Source organism: Bacillus rossius, chromosome 6 (genome assembly GCF_032445375.1).
Source record: "Bacillus rossius redtenbacheri isolate Brsri chromosome 6, Brsri_v3, whole genome shotgun sequence".
In the NCBI taxonomy this organism is placed as follows: domain Eukaryota; kingdom Metazoa; phylum Arthropoda; class Insecta; order Phasmatodea; family Bacillidae; genus Bacillus; species Bacillus rossius.
Window position 1 is genome coordinate 60,065,541 of NC_086334.1, and position 25,921 is coordinate 60,091,461.

Here is a 25,921-nt window from a genome sequence, read left to right on the forward strand (position 1 = left end):
TGATAGACACAAGTAAGAATTAAGTGTTGTATCTGAGCTCACAGTATATACAGCATTCACTATGCCATAAAGTGTTCTTAAAGGACTTGAGACAGTTCTCAGAAACGAGAATCATTAGTGGAAGACAGCATGTCAGCCAAGTCGAAAATCGTCAACAGGACCAATATCTGGTGTTCACTGCAAAGTAAAATTGTTAAGGCACCACCCGAGTTGGCAGCTGCCTTAAGTGCCAGAGTTTAGTTTCCAGTGCAGACTCAGAGAGGCCGCTTAGTCAGAAGTGCCACAGCATGATTTCCTGTCAAAATTGAAAACAGCAGGGCCCCTCCACAGGGGTGTTAGAAAATTTCCCCAGATCTTAAATCAGTATTGAGCAAACATTTTCACACAAGTCCACTTTCAGTTTCAAGACTGATTCCTGTTGCACAACAGTACGACGAAACAAGGAACACCACACACCCCTATAAACAATGAGGAAAAGAACCAGTTAGACAGTACTGCGGCAGGTATTGGCATGGGAAAGCATTCCGTTGAATGAGCAGCACGACTTTACCGGATGCACCATTACTGCTTAGAGATGCAAAACAAAGTATGAGAACTGCACATTTTAATCATTTAAGGTTCACAAGATCCAGAACACATTCAAGGAGACAAAGCACTCCCACATAGAGCACCTTTGGAGGATGACTTTCTCCCATGGAAAGCTATCCAGCATACTGAAGGCCAGCAAGTTTCCGGGCCTGAATCCAGCAGAACACACACGAAAAGCCCTGAAAAGAAGACTTGCAACATTACAACCATTAACTCCCCATTGAGACTTTCCCAGTTCTCTACACTGCCCTTCAAAGGAAGTGACTTTTCTGTCTACACACCACCTAAACTGTGTCAAACCAGAATGCCACTTTAATGTAAGGCTTGTGATTGTAATGTCACCTTATGTTTATAAAACTGGATCCCTGCTGGAACTGTCTACTAGTTACTCCTACTAGTCGAAACAAATGCTATTTTGGCATGTATGTTATGATACGTTAGCACATAACTGGTTATGCTTCATTTTTTGGCATCAAACCATAAAAAATAAAATTAATTTAAAAAAAAATACACACAAAGTCAAAGATTGATTATACCCTCAAATAAGATAGCTTATATAAACCTAGCAATAAATAATACTGTAAAAAGTTTTATTCTACACCAACCCTCACTTAGCATGTCTTCAGATCGCATCAATTCATTTAGCATGATGTTAATTTTACTGCCTCAGTTTTGAATAGCACATTATTCTGTAAATTTTAGTTAGCATGAAATCACCACAGGCAAAAAAAAAAGCCGGGCATGACGCCATGAAGTCTGCTTCAACTCGGTAAACAACAGAAGTACCGTGACATACAGTTAGCTATACGAGGGGGGAAGAGATGCACGCACAGGTCTGACTATCCTATCAGCTGTTGTACAAACATCAGCTAAGGCAAATTCAGTTGTGGATATTGGGTGTACAGGACCAAATGTTTTTACATATGCTGCCGGGTTGTACCGTTGTCGCCCGGCCACAGACCAGGCCGTGATAAACTTCAGTCTAGCCAGTAGCAGGGAACTCGAGAGCGTAATGCATCTTATTGACATATATAAGTGACAAAACTAGAAGTATTACGGCATGCAGAAAGTCATGAAGGCCACAGTTATATTGGTTGCACTTTAGTTTTAAGCAAGTTAACTGTATGCACAATCATATGTATCGTAATTAAGGACCCTACAAACGTTTGTGTAAGTCTGATACTGTTGGTTGTACTAACAGGAATATATTTGACATTAAATACTGGAACAGAAATTAACAGATGATTGACATGGAAAAAGTAGTTAAATGAATGGTGCAATTAAAAAAAATCATGACCTTACAGGATTGGTATGAACAAAGCGGTGATACGCGTATAAGCATTTTAATTTTGAAGTACATAACCACCTATCTACCATTACGCGATGTCGTATTTGTCATACAAAGTATTCAATGGAAGGCTTATAAAGATAAATGGTGTGACGTATTGATCGTTTAGTGTTATTCTAAGCATTTTTATTACGTAAAGAATAATTCACTACACATTTTGCTATTTATGCAGACTAATGCTTCAGAAAACGTGATTTTCAATAACACAAACATTTTTAGGAACACATCAGTCTTGCTATGTGAGGGAATGTTATATTATAAAATTTAACTTAGAGTTAAGGTTGTGCTACTCTACTATTTAATAAAAATGAGCTAAAATGTTATATTAACCTAAGTTTACAATCTATTTCTTAATCAATGATAGGTGTTATTTTTGTAGGATACTAGTTTCATTTGAATGCTTTTTAAATGTAGCTCAGTCTATGGTCGCAACTTGGATTTCAATATTATCTGATCCTTTAAACACACTTTCACATTCAACTACAGACAAAACACCTGTGCAGTGGTTGGTGAGTTTAAAGTTATTTTTACATTCTTGTAAGTTCACAAACAAGTCACAGACAAATTTTATTCTAACCATGTCCTAATTAATATTCTGAGTTTGCGACCTTGAGCTACCGCCACTCGCGTTGTCATATTGAAAAAATGGCACCAAAATTCAGTTTTACAAGAATATCTTCTCTTCAGCACCACCAAGGACAAAAATAGCTTAAACAAAAATTATATAAATTGATATTATCTGAAACTTTTGTAGAAAACAGTTTTTAGTCAGACAAATAGTTCACAAGTGACAGCAGAGTCAAGCTCAGCAAATTTCTACAATTCGCAAAATCACTACATTTTTTTCAAAATTTCAGTAAATACCAATTAGGTACTTAATAAGCATTACTCCACAATCAGGCAATCAGAGTTCAATTCCAGACGATTTTTCGCAAGTGGGAAATGTATCTGGGGGACAGAGCATTTTCTCGAGGTACTCCCGTTCCCTTCCCCTAATTTCATTCAGTCATGCTTCATTCACTTATTCCTCGTGCAATGAATACACCTTTTTTTTTTTAAATAGGTGAAGAATACAACTTAATATTTAATATAATGTGCCAAATTGTATTCGTAAGAAGAGAACAACAAATTCTAAGTGAAATACAGCATGCATACAGCATTGTTTAGCAAAAATAATAAAATTCTATGTATTATTGTTAGTATTCTATGTTAGTATTCTTTGAGATAGTTAAAAAAGTATTAGAACAGATCATATTAATTAGAGAGTTTAATAAAAAATAAAAAATTTTCTAACTTCAGTTCATCCCTATTGCACACACTTCTATACAGCTTTAAGTCCGAAACATTTAGATGCCCAAACCACGATTATGAAAATGATTAAAAAAATCCATGTAACATTTAAAATAATTTCATATTAGGATAATACCTAGGACACAGTTTTCAACACAGTACGTAAACAAAACAGCCATCACCATTTGTAACTTGAAAAAATATTTTTTAGAAGTGTTTGAATAAAAGTTATTTAAGTATAGTATGGAAGAGCTGTAATGACCACTGCCTCAATTATATAATTTGTATTTCTGAATACATGCACAAATACAGACTTTACTTAGTGAGATATGTTCTTTCATAGCATTTAACTCACCACTTTTGCTTCAAGTGCGACTTTAGCGAATCCTAATCTTTTCTTCCACATGAGCCGGTAGTAAGAGTTCCCGAACTGCGCCTCATAAACACCGCCCGGTGCGATGGCCAAGAGGTTGTTGCTTTTCAGTATGTTTGCACAGATTTGAATAGTGCCGGGTATGACATTTAGCGCCTCTGAGATTATCGAGAACCCTGAAAGAACGTTCAAGCACTTCAGGGAGTTGTTGACTCACAAAAGCTAAAACAGGAAATGTCTAGAAGACACAATACTTAAAAAGAGAATGACAAGGTTAAAAGAATTTTCAGTGGAAATTTAAATCAAGACATCTGCAGAAAAAGGCTCAAATGATGAAGTAACTCAGAAAAAATGAAACACATTAACTACACTGCACAATGACAAGGAGCTAGGGGAAAGAGGGAGGGCTGTAAGCTTATCGAAAAGCTTAAAACAACGGAGCATCTTGGGAAAACTATCAATGGTTGCTACAGAGTCAGACTCGAGCCATAGTGGACAACAAGAGTCGCAGGCCAGAGCCATTTCTGGTCTACGGGCCTGCGGTCTGCTCTCTGCTGGTCACAGGTCGACCACACAGGCTCGCAAAAGTTTCAACGATCCCTACTTCAGTGTATTGCTCTACGTGCACGAGATACCTGGTAAAAGCTTGCCACAACTTATTGTTCATTTTGTGTTTCACCAGTCAGAACTGCGAAATGCTTCCGTTTTTATAATGCTGCAAGACTTAATGTGGCCACTCACAGAGACAAAAAAGTCTTGATTCATCCCCTGACTTACCTAGCGCAATACAAAACAAAGGAACCTGAGTAGCTCAGTACACATGATAGAAGTGATAATTCTTTGGCATTTCAAACCTCCACTCTTAACTGTATCATAGGGGTAAAACGGCAGAGAGAGAGAAAAAGAACATTTTCTAAATAAATATTACTCATTGTTCAAATACACCATAAAGATAAACTGTGCATGTTATTGTTTCTTCTAACAATTATGCTATTTGGAACACGCCAAATCTCTGAATGAAACATGCAATCCATAACAGGGAGCGCTATCTATGTGGTAAATGCAGAGACTGTCTCAGCAGTGCTCTCTACGCTGCTGGTTGACCACGGACGAACGTGAGCACGCTGGTACCAAATATAAAATTCAAGGGATCCACACTAACTGTATAGGATACCTATATCTAAATTTCTGAAACAATCACATGCACACACACTCTCTCTTATTCTTTCATTCATCTCTATCTCTGTTCTATTATTTTTTTGCAGGGAACGAATCATCGCACAAAGAGAAGAATGAAAACGAGCCCAGCAATGTACACAGCATAGTGTTCTCTTTATATCTCTTTGGCCAAATACTTATTCTCTGTCCTTTTCATGTCAGAAACACACTTCACAACAACATTTCACGAAAACGTTGCGTTAAAATTTGGCCTTGAAATTTTTCTCTCATCGCACCCAAAGAAATTTCACTTCAAAAATTTCCCTGGCTCAAAAGACTAAGTTACAGCGGTTTGACAACTTCCAGCAGTTTGGGTTTGCACATAATTTGAGATAGCACAAAGGAATCTAGCACTTATGCTTTACTGTATGAAACAAGAGCACAAATTAACTAATCAACCACCAGAGCTAACAGCTATTATGTAAAATTTAATATTTGGAGGCTAGTAGTGATTATGACTATGGTTTATTTTATTCCAAAATAAATTTTTGCCACACCAAAAAAAGTAGAAAAATTTGTGAATATGTATATAATACAAGTTTTTCAAAAAAAAAAAATTATGCCAGTACGATTTCTAGGTTTTACCAACAAAAAGAAACCTTGTTAACGGAAATATAAGAACATTCAAACATACCCATATCAAAAACAGCACAAAATGACGGATGTATATGAAGAGGCACATCAGAAAATTTAAAAGCTGAATGGTTGAAAGGAAAACATGATTTACATCACTTTTTTACTTTATGAATGTATTTAACTCTGTTAGAGCAGATAGTTATAACAAATTTTAATGTATATATTTTTCTAGCCAATTTTAACTCAAATCAATAGTTTTTAATATTTTAAATGAAACAGTAAACAATTCTTATTTTTAGGGTTTAGAACAATAAATTAAGTAGCAATGGTTTGCTGTTTCAACAACCTAATATCTTTAAAAAGTTAATTTTATAAAGAAAAAAAATGTGGAAGATAAAAATGAAAGTTTACAAATTTTAACAAATAGCTAATTTAAGTTACAATAGAACATTTTCAATGCAAAAGTTGTCAACATGTAAAGAAATTAAAATGAGGTTAAGAAGCAAGGTGGCACCGTAGTAGAACACTGGATTTGCATTCTGGAACATCCAGGTTTGAATCTTGAAAAGGTGTAAAAAGTTTTTTTAAATATTTTTTTTTTAATGTCTTGTAAACAATAGTTTTTTATCGAAATATACATTAAGTCTGCTTACTTAAGGATTTTGTTTTGCTTATTACCCATATTACCCAGATTATTCACATTTTTGATTGTCCGAACTGCCTTTGGTCCCAGTTTGTCCAGATAAAGTAGGTAGTTTATCTGTACTTGGTTAGGTTTTCTGGTTGGATATAAATAACAGCTCTTTACTCTTTTGAAAAGTATTTTTGTACTGACCATGTGTTTCATGTTTATAATTTACTTAATTTAATGATTTTTTTTTTTTAATATTTACTATAGTTTAGTCACTTGAAGTTATTTTTACAAATTTTTACTTACTGTTTTAAATTATATGTGCTTCCACATATTTTTTAGGTATTGTTTGCTTGAATTTTTTTTCTTTTTGCTAATGTTTGATTATGTGGAGTTTTTTAGAAGGTTCTAGTACAATCTGGCTCATGTGTTCGTTTTATCAATTATATAAGTGTTGGAGGGGGGGGGGGGAGAGAGAGAGAGAGAGAGAGAGAGAGAGAGAGAGAGAGAGAGAGAGAGAGAGAGAGAGAGAGAGAGAGAGAGAGAGAGAGATGAACTTGAGCATGAGAAAAGGGACTCATGACTTGCCATCTGCCAGATTTGGCTGGTATTTTTCTATGCATTTTTGTGATTGGTTATAAATGACATCACATAGGCACCCTTGTTCTCCTTGAAGAAGGGCGACTATTGCTGGTCAGCATCTGGTCTAGGTGCGGAGAGTCGCAGACGGACAATGGCTCAAAGTTAAGTAGTAATGTGTTGTTGAGACAATTTACGGCTGTAGTCTGGGCTATGCCGAGTATAATTTAAACTTCATTTTTTGTTGTTCAGAACTTTTAACCAGAAATTTAGGCCACAACTATTATAAGATAATTTTGTCAATGTTCCAAGGACGGGATCCTTTGGTATTTACCACGAGTTGCGAGCAACCACTGGATTTCCTTACGGACAACATATACTTTTCAACTTTCAGTACCAAAAAATGCAGCAAAGTTTGTATTTTCGTCATGTACATGCCTTTTGTAGTCAGCAGACGTTAAAGTGGATTTTCAGTCAAGGTTAGTAAAAGCAGTTAAAATCAATAAGGTGTCTGTGAAACTTTATTTTCATCATAAATCATTTAGAGAAACATTATTACGAAATTCAAATACTATTTTCAAACCAAGAAAAATTCTTCAGGTGTTATTTATGTACATAAGAGTTGGAACAAGTAGAGCTAGGTGAGGGTCTGAACTGTTGTAACTTAATAAACGGCAAAGTCAATTATGTCTCCAAGACTTTTGATTTGTGCTACAGGACTCCATCTCTAATGACCTGAATGTCAAACGTATGTAAAAAGCCATACATTAAAACAAAAGAATATAATTGTAAATGTGTAAACAGCATGGCCAAGGTTGTTGAGGGAAATAAAACCTTAAAACCATGAGCTTCTAGATTTCAGTCTTCGAGCAACAGTACGATGCTCAGTATTTTTCATGCAAGCTGAAGTTTCTCTTGAGTGCCACACACTCTAATCAGTGGAAGCATTGGACCCAGCTCTACTTTAAAAAAAAGCTGTAAGTGCTGTACAGACTGAGGAGAGGAGGGGTATAGATATCTTATTGCACAGCCTTAGAAATACATTATGATGCAATTTTTTTATGAGGATGTCAAAAGCACAGTGTCATTACGAATTTGAGACAGTTCTGTAACTATAGAGCATCTCACTCTTAGTACACGTTGCCAGGTTTACCCTGCCCGGCGCTAGAGTAATTGCGCTTATCAATCATATGAATAAATGACGCAAAGGTGTTAATTGATTCATAAGGACCGGAGTTATCAAACCAAGATCTCATATTTACAAATGCACAGACCCTACAAGACCAATGACTATCATGGTACTGAGCTGGCATGCACCAGTGTCATTTTTTTTATTATTAATTTTAACGTCTCGCCAGTAACAAGGAAACACATGGAAACACAAGTGATGCTCTTCTGGGATTCCACAAAGTAACCAGCCGTGGTCTAATGCAGTAACGGCCAACTTTGCTCTTTTCGAGGGCCAGATTTAATTTATGAATCCAACCAGAGGGCCAGACACATAATAATTAATATTCCTTTTTTACAGTAATTCTTCGTCTTATATGTTCTGTACAGCAACTAATAAATTAAATTTCTGGCATGTGATAAAGCAACAAAAAATAATTCTTTAAATTGGTATTTCAAAAAAAAAAAATATATATATATACACATATATTACTGAATGTTATATAGACTACATAAATAGAAATTTTTATTTTCCAGTATATCTTTGTATACTATGGTTTTTGGACACTGCCTGCTGCCAACTCTATGCTACATATCGTTGCTTAGCTATCAATACCACTTAATTAACATTTAAACTTTACAGGAGGGTCAAAAAAGCAGCTTACTTTCAAGTACAACATTTTGAATCCTTTTTTATTTACTATATAAAGCAAGGGTAACCAACTACACTCCTCGTATTACCTCAGCATGGAGCCTACTGCAGTGTCTGCTTTGAGTATTTAGGCAGTTCCATTTTTGTATGATGGCAGTATCTCTGGGATGTTTGCTGTAAAAATCATATCTGTGGATGCAAAACGTCCACTAGAATGCATTAGAACCCAGAAGTAATTTCGTTAAAAATGTCAGGCTGCATTATTTGCTAAGCGACGATATATGCAAATAAAGACGGCTAGCACACGACTGTATATCTGATAATATTTCTTTGTTGAAAGATTCTTTAAACAGGCCGTACGAAGTGATGTTGCGGGGTGTGAGCCACTAGTTCGCTACTACTGGTCTACTGAGAGGAACCACGCCAGACCAGCATTTGTCTGCAGCGATTTCGGGAAACCACGGAGACCGAAATCAGGATTGTCACACCAGGACTCGAACCCAGCCCCTCTGGAATGTGAGGCCACCTTCCTCTGTGCAAACTAGATGTTCTAGTTCACCGTGGACGGTGCAGAAACCTGACAACGTGCAAATCAAAGAGTCCCTGACCAGCCAGGCCCATGCTGACGAGATGAAAACTGGCCAACCACCAATCAAGTAACGCCGGGGCTGGACAGCCATGAATGACACAGTCACGCTTGTTGAGGCTGATTAGCTGGGGAAGGAAATCACACTCGGTGGTCCCATGCAACTTCAAACTGACATCAGCAGTTTATCAGACATCTGGAATGATAGTGATTCATCTAAACTCCCTCTGTACATTCTGGAAAATGCAATGAAGAGCCAATCAAAAAAATATATAATGTGCACAGAATAAATGTTTTACCTTCCCCCCCCCCCCCCCCCCCCAGTGTTCAAGTATTTCATGTGCTTTATGATGAGAATGTACTTTTTTTTTTAAATGGGAAGAGTGTTGTCCATTAAGAATCTTAATAGACCCAACGAAACTAAAGCAATGAGCACACACACTCTCCCTCTACTTTTATTTACCGTGGTAATTGTTATGTGTCAAGTACTGCGTTTATCCCTTAATTCTGATGGCATGATCCTATGGTACATGAAGCTTGCTGTTTTATTTTAGTACGTCAAAAGATCATGAATATAACAAAAACTAAAAAAAATCACAATACAAACAAATTATGTCAGGTCTTGTGGAAATTTTTTAGTTTGTATTCAACTCACAAACATATTTCAATGTTATATAACAAGTTTTTGTTACGTTCAGGAATAAAACTTAAGCATATGTACCACAGGATCAATATATACAGAATCATGCCATTAGGATGAAGGGATAACCTTGGATAAGTGATAGGTGACTGCTTTCAAGGTGGAAGTATTTAGAATTTGTTTCCTGAATACATAAAACAATTGACAAACTCTTGTAAGCCTAATCAGCAACCTAGGCACTACATATCTTCTCAGGAACACATAACTTGAAAATTTATTTGGTTATCAGGCAAATATCTGGGTTCATGGTAGTGGAGCAAAGTTAATTCAACAGTAAAAACACATAATACATTCATACAAATACTAACCCAGACATATCAATCTTTTTACACCATAAAACAATAATATTTGTGCTCATAAGTAGACTTGCCATACGTCCCGATTTCACCGGGACAGTCCCGGATATACTGGGTTGTCCCGGTGTCCCGCCCGGTTGTTGAAATTGTCCCGGTTTAGATTCAGGGCACAGTTTCTTGGAAATAATTGAGCAAAATTATTAGATCAGAGAATGATTAATCTGCTCTTGTGTGATCAGTAACATTTTGGTAAGTAACACAGTAATACAAATTTACAGAAGTCGGCAGCAGAGAAGTCCGTTGGAGGCGAAGCCTGCAGTCGACGTAACCTTGAATCAACCAATACGCATCCCGTCCCCGCGTGATTGTCATTGTCAATATGTTTCCCCACTCTAGCAGCGCCAAAATATACCTACCACTTACGAAACTGCCCGACTTGTACCGAGCACTAACGGAATCTCGCGGTAGTCGCCATCTCCAACAGTCCATCAGTCACGTACTACAATAGCGTGTACACGTGTGCAGTATTAGTTATTAATTTATTATTAATATTAAGTATTAACTATTCATCATCATTTCAGTTATTAATTTATTATTAATATTAAGTATTAACTATTCATCGTCATTTCAGTGTGTTTTACAGGAGTTAAATATATAGCCTTAATCGATTTAATAACTATTTGTACAGTTTTCCTTGCATCAAGTAGGCAAAACAATGTAACAGTTTGTGTGACAGTGTGACTTTGTGTTTTTCATCGAGTAATCTAACCTCAAAACCATGCCGAAAAGAGTCTGCAAATTTAGTGAAAGCCTTCAGAGTAAATTTCCATTTTTAAAAAAGGTATGTACACATGATGATAGAGTTAAATGTGAACAATGTGGCTCTGACTTTTCCGTTGCTCATGGAGGACAATCTGATATTAACGACCATTTAAACTCAAAGAAACACAAAAATAGCTTACTAAGCCTTGCTGAATTGTCAAAAATATCAACTTTTTTCAAAAATACAAATCCTCTTGATTCTGAATATGAAATAGCTGCTAAAGAAGCGAAATTCGCCTATCATACATCAAATCACAACATAAGCTTCAATTCCAACACATGTTCCTCTAGATTGATTTCCAAATTTTTTGAACCAAAATTTTCATTGGGAAAAACCAAATGTGAGGCTATAATATTAAATGTAATAGCACCTTTAGCGCTGGAAGAATTAAAGAATGATTTAATAAATGCAAATTTTGTTGCGCTAAGTATGGATGCTTCCAACAGAAAAGAGGTTAAACTTGTCCCCATAGTTGTGCGTTATTTTAAACAGGAATCTGGAGTGCAAGTCAAACTACTAGAATTTAAATCTGTACCTGGTGAAACTGCAGACATATTAATAAGTCATCTTATGACAGTCATCAAGGAAAATAAACTGGAAGATAAAGTAGTGGGATTTTGTGGTAACAATTGCAACACAAACTTTGGTGGAGTCAAGAGGGCAGGGAAAAACAATGTTTTTACTCTTGTAAAGAATGAACAATAACAATAAATGGTATCAGTTGTGGAGCTCACATTGTCCACAACGCAGTCCAGACTGCAGTAGATGTGCTTCCCATTGAAGTCGAAGCCCTTGTAGTAAAGATTTACAAGTATTTTCACATCTATACAGTAAGGGTCACTCAGCTCAAAGAGTTCTGCGAGTTTGCAGATGTTGAATATCGTAAATTATTAAAACACCGTAATACAAGATTCCTCTCCCTCATGCCTGCAATTGAACGAATTTTACAAATATTTCCTGGTTTGAAGGAGTACTTCTTATCTCAAGAAATGTGTCCAGCTCTGATAAAAAACTTTTTTGATGATGAATGTGGTGAAATGTTTCTTTGGTTTGTGCATGGCCAGCTAACATTGTTTAATAAAACAATTTCAGCCTTGGAAAAAAGTACGTCCAGTGCTACTGATGTTGCTCATTTATTACAGTTGTTGAAGGAGAATTTAAAAGAAAGAAAAGAGTCAAACTTCGTTCCCCAGGGGGCTAAATGTCTCTTAAAATCATTTCAAGGGAAAGACAATGTAGACTGCAACCGCATTGCCAGTGACTTCAAAGAATTTTACAGTCGTTGTATCTCTTATCTTGACCTGTGGGAAGACAGTTTCGGTGAAGCACGAGACTTTGTCTGGATCAATGAAAACATCATTTCATGGGAAAACGTTGAAAGAACAGCAGAGTTGATAAACAAGAATCTCGGAAAACCTAAGGTTAACACTGACGAGCTTTTTGATGAGGTTGTTCTTGCCAAGAAATTTTGGGCTTCTAAAGTAGGTGATTGGGAAAGAGAAGAAAAGGAAAATGATCGTAAAAAATCAAGCAAAGAAAAATGGATGGAGCTACTCTCTTCCTTTAAGCAACAAAACATCGCAATGTCTAATCTTGGAATGGTTGTTGAGTATGTGTTCTGTCTTCCTGGAACGTCCGCCTCAGTTGAGCGGGTTTTTTCGATGATGAACAGTGCCTGGAGTGATGAACGGGGTTTGATGCATGAGTCCACAGTCCGCGGTTTGATGGTGTGCAAAGTTAACTTCGGACTTAGCTGCAATAAATTTTATGAAAAAATTAAAGAGAAGAAGGACTTATTGAGAAAGGTTCACTCAAGTGAAAAATACGAGTGGTACAACAAGTAGAAAACTGTTTTGTTTTGTAAAAATATCATGTTTGTGTACCATTATGAATAAAATAACAAAGATTATCTATTCTATATTTTAAGTGTTTTTTACATTACTGTTTTCATAACCCCCCCCCCCCCCCCGAAACCGACATCCCTAAAACCTAAAGTAAAAAAGACAGAACTGTCCCGTTTGGTCCGTGAAAAAATACGGCAACCCTACTCATAAGTATCATGGTTGTAGTGGGGGCGCAACAATTAAATTTCTAAAAGGGGGGGGGGGGGGCAATATACCTTTTTATAAAGAATCATCGATCCCCCCTATTGAAGCGGGGGGTCCGGGGGTTCTCCCCCGGGAAAATTTGTATTTCAAGGTGGAAAATGGTGCTATTTAAGCAGTTTTATTATCTAAAAATTGATTACACAGCACTTTCTTTGGCCCCGTTTGCCCCCACTTCAAGGTTTCAGAGGGGGGGCAAAATACCCTTGCCCCCCCCCCTGTTGTTGCGCCCCTGGGTTGTAGGACAATTTAAAGGCAATCAGGTCTATTAAATCATGCAACAGGTTGGCTACTCTCCTGGCAATAACAAATTCCAGGGTTGCCAGGTTATTTTAAGTTGTCTCACTGAATGTTAAGAATTAATAAAACACTGTCAATCAAACATTAAATTCATATAAATTATACTACTGTAAATTTATGACAACATGTTTATCTTGAACATAATTAAACATGAAAACCTAAAAAAAATAACAAATAAAAATAATGCCAAACATAATTACAGGTTAATAATAGTAAAGAATATAACTTAGAACTACTGACTGACTAAAGCCAGTAGAGTGGCAGAGAAGTCAGTGTTCTTGACTTCTAACACTGTGGGCATTGGTTCTAATACCATCTAGAACACACATGTAGTTAGTAAAATTAGTTTGTAAGCAGTCTCCCACCAAAACTTCTGCCATATGTTCTTTAAAATTAAAATAAAAATTAAAATTAAAATTAAAATTAAAAATTTTGCTTCTGCTTTTATACTAAAAGTTGGGTTAATGTTCTAGACTGTATGCCTACTGCTGATGGGGAAGACTAATTAGTCAATGATGTGTGTACTATGGCTCTCTCTAACAAAGGTGCTACTGGTTTTAAAGTGGTAAACCATTTATTATAATATATTTAAATCAGCGTTCCAATTGCGGTCATTTGCCATGATTGAAAACTGAAGGAACAAAAAATACAATCACCACAGTCAAGAGTGACAAAAATGACACAGTTTCGTAGGCAGAGTATGTATTTTTTTAAGTACGTACTTCCATCTTGCTACACAGAAAGATAATTCCTTATGGCGTTCAAAAATTCACGAGTTTCTGCCAAGTTTTCTACTGCAAAAAAAAATCATGGCTGATTAAAGCTCAGGTGGCCAATATATGCAAGTGTTGGTAATGCAATGGACATTGCTTCAGTAATTAAAACAAGCAAACAGCTGCAAGCCCTCCAGTACAATAGAACCAAATTATGAGGACTTAGTTTTATGTCAAAATCCTCACTATGCAACACTAAGATATTCACAGAAAAAACTGATTTATCAGGTGATGACACTTGACGAATACACATAAAAATAAATTATGCAGCAAAAATAAACTATCTCTTAATATAGAACCTAAAATTTAAGTACCAAATTAAACACCATCTATGAATTTAGATTAAAAAAAACGAAGTGTACATCTGCTATCATACCAGTATTACACGCTTTATTTTGACTGGATATTGATGGAAGTGATGAAAAAATATGGACTTAATGCATGATTTAAAAATAGAATTGAGTCTCATCAGAAGTTAACTAAAACAAAGTATCACAAATATATTTGCACTAAATATTTAGAAGAGAGAAAATTCTGAGTGAGCTTGCCTAGCAGTAAGGGTACAGATCTAACTGTACGTTGGGACTGTACAGATGGAGCATTACCAACATACAGTTCTGTACATTTGGTGCAAATATTTTGTAATCATTTGGATTTGTTAAACTGTCATGCATTAAGTCATGTTTTTTTGCAATTTTTCACTTTAAATACAAGTACTATTGTGGAATGTTTTTTACAATCTCATATGGCAAATTTGCAAGAAAAAACCTGTTCCAGAAAACTTTATAGAGAAAATACAGTGCTTCAAAAGATAGAATGTATCAAATATTTTTTTTAAGTTAAAACCTCCTAATAGGAATTGATACCAGATAATAACTAAATTAAAATGTATGGTACAGGGAAAATTAGTGACAGTTTCTTTGTTATGACACTTAATAATCTTACAAATAGCCAACTATTTACAGCAGAAGTATCGCTCTTTTCTACGGGCCCCACCCTTAAGTTTGGGCAAAAAATCTAGCACCATATATCTATCTGTCTTCACTAGAGTTCCATGGATACAAGTGAAGTATGTATTCCTTTTCTCAGCTTATTGGTGCGTAAGAAATATGACACTGACACACTGGTGTTGACCCTCGTGGGAGGGTGTGAAACCCACCCCTCCTATTCATGACCAACCAATTTCTGCACTTCCTAACAAGACAAAGGAGAAGACTGCTATTTTTTATAACCTTATTTCCCTTTCCACCAGTGTTTTATTTTTTTACCCATCCCTTTGCTGCAGGGAGAGAAGAGGAAGAGGGCAAGCTACTCTTTGTCAGTTCCGTCTATAAAAACCAGCACATAAGTTTACTGTGAGGCTGGAGGAATATGAAAGGTGCTCTTGTGAACACCAGCGATGGTTGCAGTTTTGACATGGTATGTTCAGTTGAAAGGGTGAGAAGTCTCACTTAAAAACAATAATGATTGGGCACAGTTGCATCATGAACACCTGTCAAGATCAGACACGTCAATTGTGTGGGTGCCAGTTCACGGAATATTTACAAAGAAGAGTGTGAGGGAAAACTAACATCACTGCAATATGGCCTCATGCACTCACATGCACACACAACTGCTGAGATATTTTGGTTAAAAAATTTACTCTTACTCATGGAGTTATATTATTAAAAACCAATATTGGTTAGTTATTTACGCACATATTCCACCACACAATACAATACATTTTTTTTAAACCTTAAATTTGCATATGAATCGCAGTACATTTTTTTACACTAAAAATCTGCATAAAATATGTGTCCCATACATGGGTAATTATGGTATGCAAAATAAAATTGTAACTTTTCTTTTAAATATGTAAAACAATTTACATTTTACACACCAAATTAGTGTTGGGACACACCTCATGTGAAAATAATCATTTTCAATTTTATCTCACCTATACGCTAAGTCTATGACATCTGGACAGGTGGACAAAAATAGTTAGTACAACAATAAAGGTCTGCTCTACTGTTGAGTACAAAGCTCTAAACAAGAGTGAAATTTGTGCTCTAAATATTTAAAACATATGAATGAGTGAACAAAAAATTTCCTGAGTGCTGCTTCAATCGCAATAAAACAACATGTGTATGCTATAACCAACCTGGGACTTTGAATAAAAATCTATCTGCAACAGTGTGGATCAGGCGATTCTTGAGCATCACAGTTTTCGCTATGAAGTAGTACAAGTCTATGGGCAGCGCACCGTGGTAGTAGACTAGCAGCGCCGGTGTCTCATCAGGAATATTTTCCATGCCCTTCACTTCATATCCTAGAACACAGGCAGGATGCACAACAGTGTCATTCTGCAACGGCACCGAGATGTCCAAAACAAGAGCGTGCTCGCGTGTGACTCAGCATTGTACTGCAACATGTTATTTGTTTTGACAGATTAATTATTATTTATAATTTATTTATTTTGTTTGCTCTATGTCTAATATGTTATTTATTTTCAGAAACGGTAATTTATTTTTATGTGTATCTATGACAAAGTGACTCTATGGACTTTTCTGGACTATTTGAATTATGTATTGTTGGGATCCCTCTAAGGACTAAATGAACTTTAAGACGGTAATCGGTAAAGTTAACGCCGTTATTTTGTAATGTAAATTATTATTTTAATATTTTTTTATTTAAATTTTACGTGAAATTTTGTAATCCGCGCTATTGTTGCATGCGGATTTCACGTTTTATTAAGTATTTAATGTAACTGATTTTGGTTTTCGGCCAATCACGGGCCGCCATTTGAAGTTAAGTTAACTGGCTTAATTTAAGAAGAAGCTAGAGAGAGTTCTATAATGGCCCGAACCGAGGATGATTAATTATGTATTCTAGGGAGTCTAGAACATAATTTAGGATTTATCTAAAAAGATAAATGACCTAGGAGTGTAAAACGTGAGTAATTAAAAGTGCCAAAAATTTGTTTCCTCCACTTATGCACATCGTCACGTAACTCCCGTTTTCCGTCACATCGCCGCCAAAAACAAATGTAAACATTGATATTTTGCAGTAATTTGACATTATCTACGATATAAACGATATTTTGATACGAATTTAACTGTTTTACACACTATTACATCAACTCAGAGGTCCTACAGATAGAGAGACTCTGAGCTCTTCCGACGATATTTCGTACCTTACTAGCCGAGGAAAATTTAACTAAGATCCCTAAAAACATATAGTAAAACTGTGTAATTTCGACGAACCCAAATAAAGATTTTTGTTAAGATTTAAATGTGCGCACCATAACTCCTGATGATTGGAATTCATGTGTGATCTATGATGCCAAGTACCAGTTAGGTTTTGAATATACTAAGTAATTAAATAAATATAATTAATAAGAATAAAATTTGAATCCATTTTTCATTTGCAATAAATAATTATATATTTTATTTATGAGTGTTGTGTTCTGTCATTTATAATTTCATTTGCCCTAGTGTATGTCCATGTATATTTGTACCCCTATTCAATTAATACCTAACTGTGGCCTACAGAACATCATCACATACCATTGGAGAGCCACATAAATAATATCCATTTTTTTCTACACAGTCTAACACAGCCCAACTTGTTATGTATGTTTATCTCCATAGAGGTGAGGCCATTCACACAAGTGTATATAGGATGTGTATGTGAGAAGAAGCCGCACATAACTAATTGGCTACCCAAGTGGTGCCATTTCCTTCAAAAAACAAGTAGGAAGAATTTCTGCACAGATTTATTTGAAGGCCTATAATACACTAGAGTTTCCCCACAGCATGTTCCACTGACCGTGCCAGATCCAGCCGTGAGCATCCCAGACTGCCGCCACTGTCTTCCGCGCACCGTCCCAGAAGTCGTGCTCATACGCTTGGCGCAGACAATCCCTGCACGTCACCGCACACAGGTCTGAGTGATTAGTTCCGTCATGACTTTCATACACCTTTCATACCCCATGATCATGTTTATGTCAATGAAGAAAAATTAATAAAAATTAAGTCACAGTTGTTACTAGTCACTTAGTTATCAGCAAGATTTTGGTATGTTTAGCTTAGATATTTTCAATTTTTCTTTGCTATCTTCCAATTTTTTTTCTATGTACATATATAAAATATTTGCAGGGCTTCAATAATGTCTTATCGAGCTTTAATACCTTGTTATATTCATATATTGGCTACAACCCCATACATTTTTTAATCAAATCTACATTTTATCACAAATGTTTGTAAAACATATGTAAAAAAAACATTGACAGTCAAAAGTGATCATCTCTTTGAAATGCCCAGTTATAAACCTAATATTAAAATATTTAATAGTAAAACACAAGTTTTTAATTAAGGGATGGATTGTGGGAAAAACAGGATATGTGCACTTGAGAGTAGTGTCTGTGCTGTGACGATAAAGAACAACAGCAGACAATCCACACAGCATGTGGAGAAGGAAGGGGGTCAAAATGAGGTTGTTTTCCTTAAAAGATACACAATAATGGTATTGAACATACAAATCTGTTTCAATGCAAAGCTACTGTACTTTGCATGCTGTATTAAAGTCTTTACAAATTGTGTCATAAATTTAAAAGAGAGTTCATCTTCATGTTTTTCAGAACAACACAGCATCATATCCTAATAAAAATAAATTCTTTAAAAGTAGATATAGTCACAAATTTAATATTTGGATTCTTTTAGAAAAACTCCACTAACACACCTTACTTTTTTTTATTGTTAATGTGTATCTGAGTGAGTTATTATTTTAACCACACCACAAATGACCTGCCTTACAATACTAGTAACTTACTGTGAGTTTATGAAAGCCAATAACTGTTGCACAATGACAAACACAATGCAAAGAAAGCAACTGATAAGAAATGGTATACTTCTGTAGCTTTTCTCCCATTCAGCCAACTTCACACACATACATAGGCTACCAACACACAATGTGTCTTTCAAAACCGCAGTAAAATACTTTGCAGTTGAGAGTATTGAAGACAATGCATTTTCTGAGGTAGGCTGATTTCGAAAACTTTGACGTTTCTTTCTTGTAATTAATTTAAATTTTTCAGAAAATGTATAGTTAAAAAGAAACTGTTAATGTAATTTTTTTTTTGTTTAGTTTATTGGATCAGATTTTTTTGTGTTATAAAGTCTAACATTTATTATACATTACTCAAGATTATTGGATATTCATCAGATTGAAATGTTTCTTGAATAAACCTTTATGGAGATTAAATGCAAAGATCTAGTGAATCATATTTGACTATGAATTTTAATAAGAAGCGATTTTATAAATATTTAACTCTTATGTGCTTTTGAAGGTTTTTACCATGTAAGTAGACTAAGTATTCAGAACAAATGTCAGTCATGTTTGAGGAAGTAATGACTTATTTAAATTTTTCAACTGGTAGATCACCCGGAATGAAACAAATGATGTAAGTATAACAAATACAAATGCCACTGCTAGAAGTTTTTCCCAGGTAAGCTCTACAAATTCATTTAATTTTTATGTGTATCATTAGGCGTATTGTCTGCATTCATGTATTTGTTCATAATAGCTGCACTAATTTATCCTAGCTGCCTAATTTTGTTCAGTTGGCAACAGTGCACAAACATGGCAGTGCGGCGGATTCCAGGTCAATAAAGTGAGGAGATTTATGTAAGATTTCCATGGCAATATCCTGCATACACAAAACAACAATACGACACAATATTGTGGATGTGTATGAATTCAACAATAGTCATTCATAAAGTGTATTTTTTTATACTGTGACCAATGGAATATAAGACCTAACTGCCTAAATGTATCAACAGATGTAAAACAACAAAACCAACAAAACATACCGTTTGAATACAAAATAACACCTTGAAGTACCAATAAAAACATTATAGTTTTAAATGGCTTTCTGGACTTCCCTTAGTATTTCTAGTTTTCCAATTTGCCCATTTGACTGAGTTTTGGATTAGAAATCACATTGCTAGCTGAACAGATTTATAATGTGTCAATTTTTTTTTAAAGATGTGCATTGGTAAGAGCACTGTTACTAAAGTTATTTTTTCATGTGTTGTTTACAAAATTTATGCGTGGAAACTATAAATTGTAATCATTCCAAAAATTTCAGAGAATGATTTTTATTTGAGGCACGTTTAAAATGTCTTCCTCGTTCAAAAAGAATTTTAAAACTGCAGTTGTAAACAATCACTGTCCTACTTGTGTGTGAAATGGCATGAAACCTTTAAATTTATTAGTTTAATACTGTATGCCACATTATCAAAATTTACTGTTCACAATCCCACAGAAATTTTCTGCCACATCGCATCCTTTGCATTGCACACATCATGCCATTGAGGTTTTTGCATTGCATGTTTACAGTGAGTTTACGGGTACTTGCTACTCATATAAATAATTATATAAATGGGAATGGAGAATATTATTCATCAATTACGACTTGCTTTACATAGGTTTCAATGAACAGATGAATTGGACTACGTTTTCCATTTCTTTATTAGACACCTCCCCCTAACTTGCTTTCTCCTTTCTAAGTCAATGAAACAAGTTGCTTCATCTGAGATAACTTAGATTGATGGATCTGTGTTGATCATGGTTATCCACATCTGATCTTGTATCAACAAGTGTAAAACAAGACTAGGAAGCTAGCATTGAAAAGACAGATGGTACCTAGGCCTACTTCTGTCTAGATGTTGACATGCATTCAAAATAGTTAGATGACAATATTAGTATACGTCCAAAAGTGTTGCAGATGTGTAATCTCGTGTCAATTCACCCAACTCAATATCCTTCGATACAAGGGGGTAATGTTTCACATCATGTATGTACTTGTAGCACCAGTTTTCACCGCTAGGGAGCTGTTATAGGACCTCTCTTGAGTCAGACTGCCAAGTGGCATCACCCAAAAATTAAGAGAGTGGTTTCTCTGACAGTTCTGTATATGTGTCTTTAGTGCACTTGTGACACAAAAAGTTTTTTCTTTTCTTTTTTTATAACTCAGCTAGAAAGCAGCGAAAACTTCAAGCCTCACGTTATGCGTGAGTATCAGCCTTTTTTTTTTAAGTTTCACTTTACAAAAAGTTCTAGGCTGCTAAAACTGATTTGAGTTTAAAACATGACCATAAAATTTAGCGTGATAGCAACATTTTTATGCTTCCAGCAATGTAACAGTTTCTCCTTTGCTTTCAGGCAAGGTGGAAGGATAAAGAAAATACGACACCCAGCAGAGCTCTCGAAAAGTTCATTTAAAGTTTAATGAACCCCCGCTATGTTTAAAAAAACAAAGAGGCCGACTGTAGATAAGTGATAAAAGATAGACAGTAAAAACCAGTATGAATGTAATGAAAGGGAGAGATAAAAGCACTGACAGACTAAGCAAGAGAGAGAGAGCTGCTCAAGTGGAGATGAAAATGGCAATTCCATTGATCAAGGATAAATTAAATATGAAGTAACTAAGGTAAAACCCATGAGTGAAACACTTTGGACATGACACAGCTAAATGCTGGGTCAGTCCAAGGTAAAGTATGGGAGTGGAGAAGAGAAAATAAGTTAACATTTTATTGTTAATGATACTGTCAAAATGCTGACAGAACCCAAAAACATATTCCTGGTGTACAATTGGATGCACTGGCCTATTTATAAATATTCATGCTTTTAAGGCAACTGCATAATGGTAGAACATGATTGAAATCAAGCCTGGTTTACATTCACAACAGCAAACACACAGCCACACGCACGGAAGTTAAGTGTAACCTACAATAGCAGCCGCTGCAAAGCAAATAACACACACAGAAACACAGCACACAGAAACAAGCACATGCCACACGGAAAGTTCATTTATTTTTAACAGTTCTGTGTACTGTGCACCAATTTATGAGCAGCCAATCAGCAAACACCACGGTAAGTTCAATGACATAAAAAAAAGTATCATTAAGGGACTATGCAATATGAAATTTTCAAATAAGTGCAATTTAAAGTTAAAGACGAAAATATTTTTACATAGTATTATTTCAGTAATTAGAAATGCATTACATTAAAGATCCTTTATCCTTAAAAATCAAAATGCTCAATAAAATTCTTGTATTTAGTTTTCCAAGTACCTTGTACAATAATATCTGGCAAAATTGAAAGGTAATTATTGACGACAGCAATGCATCCGAAAAAAGGAAAAATAATTCAATAACACATTTGTTTACTTCCTGAATATTTTATAATCATTCCTTAAAAGTGCAAAGCAATAATTGTATTATGTCATTGCAAAATTATTTACCAGTAGGCCTAGCAAGTTCACGGAAGGATATGATTTTCGCCATGCTGAACATTTGAAACACGACAGTTGCATGTTGTTTGAAATTTGAATGATGCGAGCAATTGAAAGTTGTGAAAGAGTGAGTTATTTAATATTTCTTTGTATTTTATGTTTGATTTCTTTATGGTCTTTAATACTACCTATTAGTTTTAGAGGTTACATTTACATTTTACGTATGCTGATACTTGCAAATAAAAATTTTATTGGGCTAGATCAGCTACATTAATAAAATGTAGGTATTTAATACATTATGAAATTAATGATACATAATTACAGGTGACCAAATCTAACAAATCACTCAAACAATTTCAAAATTATTACAATGTGGTAGATTTATTTTCTGCAAATAAAATTATAAAATTATGAAAGGAGTGTTTTTCAACACTGCACACCTACCTCTATATACCTAAAAAGAGTATTTCAAAATTCACATTATATTATGGGAAACTTACCGTGTATAGGTTTTAATAGGTCCAGTGACGTAGCCGACTTCATGTTGTTACTGATAGGTAGCCAAGACTGTTTTCAATGAACAAAAAATACCTGAGCCTGTTATTTTTAGGGTTTTCTTTTCCTTTTCATTTTGGATGTGTTTCTCTCATCAGTAATTACCAACTCCCACTTTTGAAATATAATTTTTTAACAAAGTGTGTATGAAAACAACTTTGGAACATTTCCAAGCCACCACTATTGTGGGCATGCTATAACATATGTGCCCCAGGCTTTAGTGTAATGTAAAAACTGACCTGTGCAGCTTGTAAATGTAAAGAATGACTGCTGTCAGGTATAACAGGAACGCAATAACGAGAGGCAGCAAAAATGTTATCAGCAATGGAGCCAGCAGCCACACCAGCCATTGGGAGCAATTCACTTCAGACAGGCCAACTATAAACAGTACAGCATGTGTCAATCAAATGGAAAGAATTAACATGCACAAAGAGACCAACACACTGCTGGCCAGTACAAAGGTAAACCTTACAAAGGAACTGACTATACATACTTAACATTATAGTCAAATCATCTCAGACAAAATTACAAACATACTTGCTTACCAAAAATATTTTTGATACATGTAAATACAAGGCCCATAACCTCTAGCATCTTTCATTCACATTTAAACTAAAAATTAAAAAAAAAAAACAGTCCGTTACAAAAAGGGAAAAATAAATCAAAATAACACTGAGATTAAAAAATTACATAAATAACTTTTTAAAACATGAGACATAAATTTCATTAGTTTGCGCTTTTACTCTTGAAGTCCGAACATCACAGGTTGACAAACAACGATAAAACACGAAAATACGTATCACCCCATCATCATGATTTTAAAAATATTTATTATATTTGCATTTTAAAATACCATTCTAGGCATCAAATTTTGATAATGGTGTTTAGGACTTTAATCGCATGGCATAAGTGAACAGGCTACAGCTTGTAACATGGTTACAGGATTTTATTAAGGTGGGTCTACACTGTATAACAAAACAAGTTATAAAATGTTATATTACAAAGTTATACAACATGTTACAAAATGAAAATAATGAAAATTATATTACAAGTTATACAACAAAGTTATATAACTTGTTATGAAAACGTGAAGAAAAATGTTATATAACACCATGTTTTATAACAAAATAAGTGTTATAAAACAAGTTATATGTTTCCCATGCAGTGTCGGTAAAGATCAAAGGAAGTTAAATAACTTGTTGTATAACATGTTGGCCGTTTGTCCACACTGGTATACACATTTAAAAACATGTAACATGTTATGAAACAAGTTGTATTACTTGTTATAGAACTTATTATTTAACTTGTTATGTAACATGTTATGAAACAAGTTGTATAACTTGTTGTATAACATGTTACAAATATAACTTGTTTTTGTTATATAGTGTAGACCCACCTTTAGTGTTCTCACCCAATTCCTGGATATTGACTTAAAAAATAAATTATTTTTTTGCCTATTAGACTTATTTTCCTTGTGGCACACTACTGTCTACCCATTTAACCATAGAAACACCGAATATTGGTTTGACATGCAAATTTATTGCCCTTTGTTGGCATTTAAGACCATTATGGAATATCATCACCCATCATGTGCCACAGATCCCTTATCAACTAACCAAACTGGTAGCTCATCCACACTTGTAGGAAATGCTGTCTGTCAGTGATATATTAAAGGGCCAAGGGTCTCGAGTTAAGACGCTGACTTCAGAGAATGTTATTTGAGGGTTGTTACTGAAACCCGATTACTGCCCACTGTCGCTGTCGTGGTCAACTTTAGAAGAGGAGATGGAACTCATGCAGTTTCTGAGGAACTGATAAAAATCAAATGAAGGTTAAGCCATCACATCACTCCTAACATTACTCATTTTATGGTCATTACATTTCCTAATTATTCATCAGTCAAGCCCTCATTCCAGATGGGGGTTAACATGTTTTGCCTTCGCTCCTGCACTATGCTGACCGAACACAAGAAGAATCAGGTAAATAAACTGATTGATGAAACTTTCGCTTCACTTAATTCCAGCTTTGAGCTGGACCCAGCATTTCGCGTCAGAGATGCATCCCCCTCTGTGTGGAGGACGACTGCCCCACAATATGACAGCACTAACGAGGCGGTGTACAAGAGAGGACTCGAGCCTGCAGCACCACTCTGCGCGACAATGCGTTTGCCACAGAGATGTACAAGACGAAGTGCATCAGAGCTGAACTGTGCCAGCAGCTGTCAACTAGCACCTGCTTACAGGGCTAAGTCTTGGTGCCTTTCAAGAAAGGTTCCTCAATCACAAAAGTCTACATGCGTGATGCGAGCACCATGACGAATCTCATCCAGCTTGCTGCGGACCACAAACCACCTATGATGGTCTAAATTCTGGCACAGCTGTGGGAGGGATAGCTGGTAGTCCGTGTCGCTCGCTGGCTGTGCTATGGCTGTCCATCATCGGGCTTGATGAGCTAGCACCATTTGTTGGTGGTGGGTGGGGTAGTGCATCTGTGGGAGAAACGAATGAGGTCGGGGGATCCATTACCACCCCATAGATGCAGTTTCCCAGTGCTGCATGGCCTCCACTCGACATCTTCCGAACTTCCCTGGTCGGGCATACACTATGCCAGTGGTGCTCTGACATCGGATAGTACTGGCAGCGAAGTGGGTGTTCATCCTGCCTGTTGGCTAGGCCATTATAATGGTCACTTGAGTGTGCTTACAGCACCGCCTTGCCACCCTGGTTTAAGTGCGATGCTCCCTCCTCTCGAGGTAGATTGTTCGGGGAGGGGGGTTGGCCTTCCTGGTTTGTTGTGGGTGTGTGTATGGCACATCAGTAAGGGCATCTTCAGGCCATACTGTCGGGATCGCCAGTGTGACTTGACAGGGCATCGCGACCCTCCATCCTTCGCTTGACTCCTTGAGGTCCTGCTCGACGTCCCTGGCGAGTGCGAGGAAGGCATCCAGCCCTTTAGCCACTGTACTGCGCACGAATGGTCGTATTTCGGTTGTCAATAGTTCTATAATGTTCTGCCACACTTCCTGTATATGACCATGGGGTGTTAGGCAATGGTAAAGCCAGATCTTCCTTGTCTGGGTCCGGCAG

General features: G+C 35.9%; 1 protein-coding gene across 3 annotated transcripts in view; it reads right to left on the bottom strand.

Moving 5' to 3' along the window:
• The window catches only part of LOC134533242 (DGAT1/2-independent enzyme synthesizing storage lipids), a 55,750-nt gene extending 31,555 nt beyond the window's left edge, over positions 1-24,195 (bottom strand). The window contains exons 1-5 of one of the 3 annotated variants that reach the window (XM_063370651.1): positions 23,381-24,191; positions 23,075-23,213; positions 17,813-17,907; positions 16,146-16,313; positions 3,582-3,775 (exon numbers count right to left, since the gene is read on the bottom strand). In XM_063370651.1, the coding sequence (XP_063226721.1) occupies positions 3,582-3,775; positions 16,146-16,313; positions 17,813-17,907; positions 23,075-23,213; positions 23,381-23,429 (645 nt within the window). In that variant the 5' untranslated portion in view covers positions 23,430-24,191. Of the gene's footprint in view, positions 1-3,581; positions 3,776-16,145; positions 16,314-17,812; positions 17,908-23,074; positions 23,214-23,380 lie in introns of all 3 variants that reach the window. The other 2 variants (XM_063370650.1, XM_063370652.1) reach the window with 2 other exon arrangements.
• Positions 24,196-25,921: the final 1,726 nt, after the last annotated feature.